Below are 9,620 nucleotides of genomic sequence, written 5' to 3' on the forward strand. Positions count from 1 at the left end.
GGGAGTACGTTTCATGTGGTCTCTAGGCGTATAAGTAGGAGTGAAGCAGCTGTGATCTGATAGAGTGATGGAGAACACCTGTGTGTGGGTGACACTGCCTTTTCCTCTAGTGACCAGCAGAAGGCGCTGATTCACCCCACCCTCCCTCTGGCCCAGACCAATTAAGAAGCAAGTGATGTTGCTGACCAGCTTTGGATCAGCCTGGACAAATCAAAACTAGCATGCTGATTAAAAACCTGAACAAAGTCTTATCATGACTCTCATCAAAGATCCAGCAATTAAATCTGCTCTTAGAATTTGAAATAAAGAAATGTGAAAGTTGTGCCAAACATCAGGGGAACTGCTGTACTTGTGGGTAATGATGTGTGCGACGGCCCTGATATTTAGCTCAGTACACACAATACGAATCAGATGTGATTATCTTATCATTTATTCTGTCAGGTCCCAGTATCCTGCACTGCACAAAGAGTTATGTGAGAGTATCAAGCACATAGAAGAAGGGTTTCACTGTGTACAGTATGGGGACATGATGGGAACTTTAAAAGGGGACACATTTAAATGGCATTACACAAGTCTAGATGAGGGCGCCTGTTTTAGTTGCAGCCGTGCTTTGAGAAGCAGGGCCGTATAATAGGAGATGACAGACGTATGACATGAGTCCTGTGATCACCATTAAACTACCAAGGCTGCGCCTGCTCCTCTCTGCTCTGCTATCCCTCCCATTCGTGAACGCTGTGATTGACTGTTTTATTTCAGGAACAGCTCCATTAGTAATGTTTTGATGAGTGGTCGTTCGTCATAGAAAATAATTGAAAGTAATCATCTCATCCTGTGTGTGCGTGTGTGGGCGTGTGCGTGTGTGTGCGTGCGTGCGTGCATTTGTTTGTTTAACCCCTAAAACTGAATCTTGCAATTGGAGGAGAAAGGGATACTTTTTCCAATGTGCTTGTGGTTTCATACAACACATCTGATAAAACCAAACTCAGTGCTCGTATTCAAAGGCTTCTTTTTAATTTCCAAATGTGTCTGAGACAGGCTCTATTTGCATAGAAAATTAAAAAACAGATACAGACGGCTGCAGTTTGGAGTTCGTATTTAGGAAGACGCTCATTCAAATGCTTGAATATAAACAACACTTGAATGCATCACACAGGCACACATACGCACAAACAACTGAACATAGCATCACTTCTTGTGTCCATACTTCTTTCATGATAACTGTGCAGTAAAAGGCAATGGATGAATCAGAGCACAAAATAAGCTCCTTTACTATTGTGGATTTACTAATGCAAAATTCAGTTTAGGTGCTGGATTCAAACTGACAAAAAGAATAGTTATATAGTCAAGCATTAAGGCCCTAGGGGGTGTGGTATATGGCCAAAATACCAAGGCTAAGGGCTGTTCTCACGCACGACTCAACGTGGAGTACCTGGACACAGCGCTTAGCCGTGGTATATTGGCCATATACCACAAACCCCCCGAGGTGCCTTATTGCTATTATAAACTGGTTACCAACATAATTAGAGCAGTAAAAATAACAGTTTTGTCATGCCCGTGGTATATGGTCTGATATACCACGGCTGTCAGCCAATCAGCCTGCAGGTCTTGAACCACCCAGTTTATAATAAAATATAAATGCTATTCCTTTTTTAAATGACTAACACTTTAACATAAGGTGTACATCCTTCCTATGAATAATATATTACAACAATACTAGCAACTCGCTCCAAGCTTTAGGCACAGTAAGTCCTCTTGTCTGTTTCATGAGTCCATCGATAGCTGTAGATTAAATGTCCCTATCACTACTTCTGCAGGCCGAAGATCTCTGGGCTCTCAATGAGGATGAACTCCACTATCTGGTTCTGATAGACCATGTTGACTGCCATGTTCCCACAGTCCAGCTCAGGCCACATGAGCGTCGGGCCAAACACGATGCTGATGCCTTGGGTCGACATGAGGTTCTTCCGCGAACACGTCAGAATCCTACAGAGAGAGAAGGGTTCAATTATCTGGGAAAATAAGAGTTTGAAACAATGGGATAAACTCATAAAAATTCATGAAACAAGGTTTCTCAAGTCAACATCAATGATCATCACAAAAAGAGAGATCTCATTGCCACTGGAAGATGGTGGATCATTTCTGCATACGTTCACCAGATTTGTCAGCAAGGCAGATTTTTACCCTTGAATGGCCCCTGTTGAAAGCATCTCCTATTTCAGTATTGGCAACACTGTGTATAATTTCTGCACCCAGCTTTATGTACTCAAAGGTCCAGGTTCAGCCACAGCTAAACCGCTCACTTCATACCACACGTTCAGCACTGGCAGTGAACTGCAGAGCATCCATTGACTCTATGTATCTGAATAGGGAAAGTGACTAAATAAATCAGTGTAGAGATGTCTGGAGAAGACTTGGTATCTGGATAAAACGGGGCAGGAAATCAAGAAGCACTTACAAGAAGTCTTGTACATTACATACATGCTGTAGGATTCTATGCCACAATGAGGAAACTGGTCTATGTTATACTGTGCTGTACTTGACACGAGCCGCAGTGACCCGCTTTTGTTTTACTTCACAGATTGCCTTGCCTTCTTCCTTTGACATGATCCATTAGAAATATATTCCATTATCTTGATATGAGCAGTATGCTAAGCAGGGTGCATATGAGGACTACTTTCTGGGGGAAAGAACAAAAAAACGTAATTTTTGAGAAGCATTCTCCCTGAGCTGAGGCTTGGCTGTGGGGCAGAGATGCCCAATAGGCCCAGGCAGGGGGTCTCACTCCGCTCCCCTCTCTAGTCCCTCCGTGGAGGAGGCTGCCACCCACAGGCCTCTGGGCCCGTTATGGAGTGAGGCCTGGAATAGGATGGAAGGGCTGTGGCATGGGGCGAATCTCCAAGCTGTCAGTGGGTTCTTAACGAAGCGTTTTGAGGTGGGATGGGGTCCCTCCGTGCTCAAAACGGATCCACACACGGCCTCTCAGCAGGCAATTGCATCCAAAAGGTAATGTCAGAGTGCCAGGCCTAGTCTGGTCTGGTCTGCTCTCAGCGCTCTGCTGCGCTGCGGCGTCTGAAGCTGGTCTTTTGGAAAGCCCTAAGTGATGTTATCTATGGCTGACATATCATAAAACAAATAAAAAATAAACACAGCCTCTATATTTTCCAGCTTCACAGCAGCGTACACAGTCATTACCTAGATGTAGTGCACATGTATTGTAAAAAAACAATGCATTTTTTATTTATTTTTCCAGTGTATGGAGTTAGTATTCTTTGTGACAACTACCCTAATAGTTCAGTCAACATAAGAAGTCACTGTTGTAAAGGCAGATATACAGGTATGCAAGAGAGCAATCAGGATAGGCATTTCAGACAGACTGACATTCACACTAACGATAGTCTGTCTAAACAGCTGATTTCAGTGTACAGTATACAGTATGTCAATAAAAAGCTTGTCTGGAAAGGTCACGATCAGGCTGTATCTCACCAATGGAAATATGCCTCTAAATCGTTAATCACATGTGATGGTCAACATCTTGCTCTGCCCTATGTCATTATAATATCGACCATGCGTGTGCACATGCCATGCATATTTCTCAACCTCATTACAGAGAGAAAGGCCTGACGATGATCCAAACTGACATCATCAATATAAATATTTATCCTCATCTCACTTTGAGACACTTTTCCATAAAATATGCTATCATGATACTGTGTCAGAGCAAATATGTAGTGGTTGTTTATGAATAGTAGTAAACTAGTAATAATAGTAGTAGTGGTCGAAGCAGCAATAACAATGTCGCTAGTACTGAACAGTGTCTTCCAGTGCCATAATGCTACACGTTGCAAAACGCTGACATCTTGGACTATTGTGGGAAAAGTGCCATAATTGATTCCAGACGTGAGCTCTTAAGTTCACAGGTGGGAACGTAATTGCAGGAAGTGAAATTCACTGGCACCTATTTGTCAGTGCTACCAAAGCACAATTACAGATCCGCTCTCACCACATGCATGGGCCATCAGAATGTGTGTGAAGATCTATTTAAGTGGATGAGTGGGAACAACAGAGTTTACTGAAAGCACATAATTGAGCGTTTAAATGACGATATGATGAGTGAGTGCTTTTTATTTTATTTGACCTTGTAAATACAGTTTTATTTCACCTGGTAAATACAGTATCTATTCAAGCAGTTGACATGCTATGTGTATGTCTGTGTGTTGTGTGTCCATGTGACTAAGTGTTTTGGGGTGTGTCTCAGAGTGAAACCCGATTAAAATGTGTACACACCATAATTTTCCATTAATGTCTGCAATTAACCTCAGTCCCGTGCCTGTGTACAGTACATCACTGTTCTCTGCCTGTCTGACCATCAGCGTTTTAACTTCATTAGAACACTGCGATGATCTAAGGGTCTGGATTGCCATGCCTAATGGTTCACTAATGATCTCAAGTAAGGCGACACAATTATTCAAGTAATTCCAATGTATATTCACAGGAGGAATACATCACCTAGCTAAGCTCTGCATGATAATTCTGCCTCTGCACAATGGAAACTGCTATAAGTTAGTGTTAAAATGCTTACTCTAGCTAAACTCTTACTCTCCTCCTCCTCTGACCATCATGATTACTATAACTACTACATCTACTACTACTACTACTACTACATCTACTACTACTACTACTACTACTACTACTACTACTACTACTACTACCTCTACAACAACAACAACAACAACAACAACAACAACAACAACAACAACAACAACAACAACAACTACTACTACTACTACTACCACCTCTACTACTACTACTACTACTACAACTACTCCTACTACTACTACTACTACTACTACTAATACAACTAAAACTACAATTACTAATACAACTAAAACTACAATTACTGTGCAAATAGTCCAGGTAGCCATGATTAGCTGTTCAGGAGTCTTATGGCTTGGGGGTAGAAGCCATGGCTTGGGGGTAGAAGCTGTTAAGAAGCCTTTTGGACCTAGACTTGGCACTCCGGTACCGCTTGCCGTGTGGTAGCAGGGAGAACAGTCTATGACTTGGGTGGCTGGAGTCTTTGATAATTGTTATGGGACTTCCTCTGACACTGCCTGGTATAGAGTTCCTGGATGGCAGGAAGCTTAGCCCAAGGGATGTACTGGGCCGTACGCACTACCCTCTGTAGTGCCTTGCCGTCGGAGGCTGAGCAGTTGCCATACCAGGCGGTGATGCAACCAGTCAGGATGCTCTCGATGGTGCAGCTGTATAACTTTTTGAGGATCTGAGGACCCATGCACAATCTTTTCAGTCTCCTGAGTCTCCTGAGTCTCCTGAGAGGGAATAGGCTTTGTCGTGCCCTCTTCACAACTTTCTTGGTGTGTTTGGACCATTATAGTTTGTTGGTGATGTGGACACCAAGGAACTTGAAGCTCTCAACCTGTTCCACTACAGCCCCGTCGATGAGAATGGGGGCGTGCTCAGTCCGCTTTTTTTTCCTGTAGTCCACAATCATCTCCTTTGTCTTGATCACGTTGAGGTAGAGGTTGTTATCCTGGCACCACATGGCCAGGTCTCTGACCTCCTCCCTATAGGCTGTCTCATTGTTATCAGTGATCAGGCCTACCACTGTTGTGTTGTCGGTAAACTTCATGATGGTGTTGGAGTCGTACCTGGCCATGCAGTCATGGGTGAACAGGGAGTACAGGAGGGGACTGAGCACGCACCCCTGAGGGGCCCCCGTGTTGAGGATAAGCGTGGCAGATGTGTTGTTACCTACCCTTACCACCTGGGGGCGGCCCGTCAGGTAGTCCAGGATCCAGTTGCAGATCCGTTGGTAGGATAACCTTAATATTAGATCGTCCATTGGCTAATAGGATTGATGGAAGAGGCAGTTTACTCGCTCGCCGTCGGATCCTTACAAGGCACCCCGACTACTAGTACTACTACTACTACTACTACTACTACTACTACTACTACTAATAATAATAATAATAATACAACTACTACTACTACTACTACTACTCCTGCTACTACTACTACTACTACTACTACTTTTACTACTACTACCACCTATACAACAACAACAACTACTACTACTACTACTACCACCACCTCTACAACTACTACTACTACTACTACTACTACTACTACTAATACTACTACTACTACTACTACTACTACTACTACAACTACTACTACCTCTGCTACTACTACTACTATCTCTACTACTACAAGTACTACTACCTCTACTACTACTACTACCACCTCTGCTACTACTACTACTACTACTAATACTACTACTGATACTACTATTACAACAACTACTACTACCTCTACCTCTACTACTACTACTACTACTACTACTACTACTACTACTACTACTACTACTTCTACTATACCTGCAGAAAACAAAATCATACTTTAAATACTGCACACCCAAACATCACATAAAGACTTGTCAGTAACACTGCAACTGGCACAATGATTCCAAAATCCCATGGTGGCATGCACAGCTATCAGCAGTGACTGTCCAGCCTACCGTACCCTGAGAGGTGACCAGAGGGCACTCATGATTTGATCTGACGAATCATTGATGTCTCCTACATGAGCTGACATGCATGGCCCAAGATGCCAATGGTAATTAATTAGCATCTCATTTCGCCAAGCGTGATGGCGTCCCTCCTACCCTCCTTCCTCCTCCTCTTCCCCTCCCCTCCTCGCCTGGAAGGCTCCTCCTAATTGGGTCAGGATCATTGACTCCTTCAGGATCATGAGACAGATAATAAATTGAGGTGAGGAGGAGAAGAGAGAGAGGGAGGGCCAAGGAGCCGGAGGAGGTGGGGTGAGGAGGAGAGGGAATGGGGGGTGGTCTAAGGCTCGGAGGTTGAAACTGTAAGCGTCAGTCTCATACTGTAAAGTGAACAGACAGTGCCCCATCTGATCTGAACTAAAAATACCCCATGGGACCAAACATTTGTTCAAGTGTTGAAAAGTTTCCAGTGAGCATTTTCTCAGTGCACTATGGGTACAAAACACTGCATGTGATCATGGCAGTTGAGAGCCAATCATAAGAGCTGTCCTAGGCAGACCTATGCCATACATTCTGCTCCAGTAGCTACCGTTGATTTTGTTCCTCTCCTAGTCTCGGCTGTGGCTACCTACCACGCCTATAGACGTTACATCCAGTGGTTTGTTTTCCACTCGGCAGTAAGGTCAGCAAGAATTGAAAGACTGAAAACAGACCCATGGATTGTTTTAAGCCCTTGTGGTAAATGGTACCATGAACAGCATTGATAAAAATCACCCACAAAAAGGAGAATGAATAGAATGGTTAAGTGAAGGTACCCTTCAGAGAATCTGGTTTCCTTGACCATATCATCACAATACAAGTACACGGCTCGATATTGAAGCCAGCCCCCATGGATTGGGGAGAAAATGAACACTGGTTCCACAGAAGCAGAGAATGAAGCCACAACAAAGCAGTGAGAAACCTTCATAGACTCTTACATTACTGAAGGCCCGGCCAACCCAGCCAGGACAGAAATAAAACCGCTCAGTGAAGCCTTGGATGATAAACCACTCTTAATTTGGGAATAAAAGTTGTTTAATGTGGGAGGCACGGGGACACACATTCACACACTTTTTGGCTTTTTGTAATCTCATTTAACATCCTCGATAAGGCAACATGCTGATAAGTGTTTTTCAGCTTTAACTCTGCACTCGTATTATTTTCCTCTAATTGTCTTTAGAACATTTTCTCAGTGTTTCCCCTACTTCTCTCCTCTGGCAATCTCAGGAAAATATACTATACTTACTTACTAAGCCCTCCAATGCTGCTCCTCTCTTTGGGAGAAAAAAGGGAAATAAATAAATAAATCACACATGATTCTAATTAACTGTGGTCTGCTGTGTAATTTAGATTAGGCATACGCATCTAGCAATAGAGAGTGGGACTGGGAGTGAACGCGGTAAAGAGCGAGAGGGAGAGAGAGAAAGAAGTGAATAAGATCTAAACCACATCAGTAGGTGGGGGTGTAGCAGCCAAAGTCCTGGATCTGGTCCCTAGGGGCCCCTTCTCCTGCCATTCTGTCACATGACATATTCTGACTTAATTATTTGCATGGTGAGAGGGCAGGGGGAAGTCATTTTGTGGTGGCACTGCCTGGGATTTACTCTGTCCCCACAATCCCCTTGCAGTGAAACTGTTTGAGCAAAACAATGCGTCAGTAACTTTATTTCACTTGGTCCATTGACAGATTTTATGAGGATATTATTCAACATATTATATTATGCAAAGCTGCATAAAGGAGCTGTAGAAGGAGAAGGAAAGAGGACTGGGAAATGCCACTTAGAGAGAGAGAGAGAGAGAGAGAGAGAGAAGAGAGAGAGAGAGAGAGAGAGAGAGAGAGAGAGAGAGAGAGAGAGAGAGAGAGAGAGAGAGAGAGAGAGAGAGAGAAAGCGATAACGAGAGAGAGAGAGAGAGATTCTTCGGGGGTATCTCTACAGGCGATTCTGCATAGGGATATGAATGGGGGGGTTGGACTAATTGAGGGACCTGGCATTCGGAAGCAAACAGACAAACACACACACACACCCGTCCTCTGCTGCAGCCAAGGGGTATGTTCCAGTTAGGGAGGGGCTCATCAATCTAAAATGATTCATTTGGCCTCCTGTGTGGGGTGGTAAATATGGAGAAGGGTAAGATGGGATAGAACACCTCTCCTGGGACATGGTTTTAGCCATATGGCCCCTTTAGCCTGGCCAGGACAGTCAGAGTGGACCGGGACCAGGCAACTTGCATATGCAGGCAGCACTGAGGTCATTTCCCCCTTCCCTGTACACACGGGGCCAGGATGCCACAGTCGGGTGGGAGAAGAGGGATAGGAGGGTCACACAAACTTTCTACAGAGCTTGATGTTTTAGTGTGACCTCTCTGTCAACCCTGCTGTATGTTTGTCCCTCTGTTATCAAGCTGCTTTTTAAAAACACTGGCCTAATAGATAAGATACTTTATGAGTTATAGCAGTAGCTATTGTAGTACCATTCGCCTGCTTTATTCTACAAATCAAATCAAATCACATTTTATTGGTCACATACACATATTTAGCAGATGTTATTGTGGGTGTAGTGAAATGCTTGTGTTCCTAGCTCCAACAGTGCAGTACAATGCATCCAAATTCTGGACAGTGAAAAACAACGTTGTGGTAGTGCTCCAATGACATGAAAGGCTGTGAACTTACTTCTGCAGGTGTCTGAAGAGTACTCTCATGGTGTCCTGGTTGGGTTTAGGGAGCTGAAGTACCAGCTTCTTCATAACCTGCACCTTCTGCTTGCATTCCTTCGTCTCTGTTCAGAAAGGAAGATTTTGGGGGAATATCGTTAAGAGTGACAACACTATAAAGATTGATAATCCAAATGTAGATGTTTGTCTGATTATTCACATTCAATTCAAGAGTTAGTGAGACTTTACTTTGTGTGTTAATGGATGATCATTATAGTTACTATGGGAAGCCATTAGAGCCCTACTGTTGCTGAAACACAACACTTAATGGCTGACCAATTAGCTGTCCCGTGGGAACGTCCTAGTCTCCAACCCTCCAATGTGGCGTCAGATGGGCCCT

General features: G+C 43.7%; 1 protein-coding gene across 1 annotated transcript; it reads right to left on the reverse strand.

Moving 5' to 3' along the window:
* Window positions 1-1,355: 1,355 nt before the first annotated feature.
* LOC311124210 (rho GTPase-activating protein 15-like) lies at window positions 1,356-9,334 on the reverse strand. Its single transcript, XM_084198399.1, has 2 exons — window positions 9,240-9,334; window positions 1,356-1,983 (listed from the first exon to the last, which is right to left on the reverse strand). Exons 1-2 carry the CDS (start codon window positions 9,311-9,313, stop codon window positions 1,803-1,805), a joined length of 255 nt encoding a protein of 84 aa, XP_084054525.1. The 5' UTR covers window positions 9,314-9,334; the 3' UTR covers window positions 1,356-1,802.
* Between the last annotated feature and the right edge of the window lie 286 nt (window positions 9,335-9,620).

The sequence above is a fragment of the Coregonus lavaretus genome (assembly GCF_964263955.1).
Source record: "Coregonus lavaretus genome assembly, contig: HAP1_SCAFFOLD_983, whole genome shotgun sequence".
Taxonomy (NCBI): Eukaryota; Metazoa; Chordata; class Actinopteri; order Salmoniformes; family Salmonidae; genus Coregonus; species Coregonus lavaretus.

Excerpts from the sequence above, each read along its gene's own strand:
- LOC311124210 (XM_084198399.1), bottom strand. The coding sequence starts at position 9,313 with ATGAAGAAGCTGGTACTTCAGCTCCCTAAACCCAACCAGGACACCATG. Across the intron at positions 1,984-9,239 it reads CTCTTCAGACACCTGCAGAA|GATTCTGACGTGTTCGCGGA; the intron begins GTAAGTTCACAG and ends CTCTCTCTGTAG.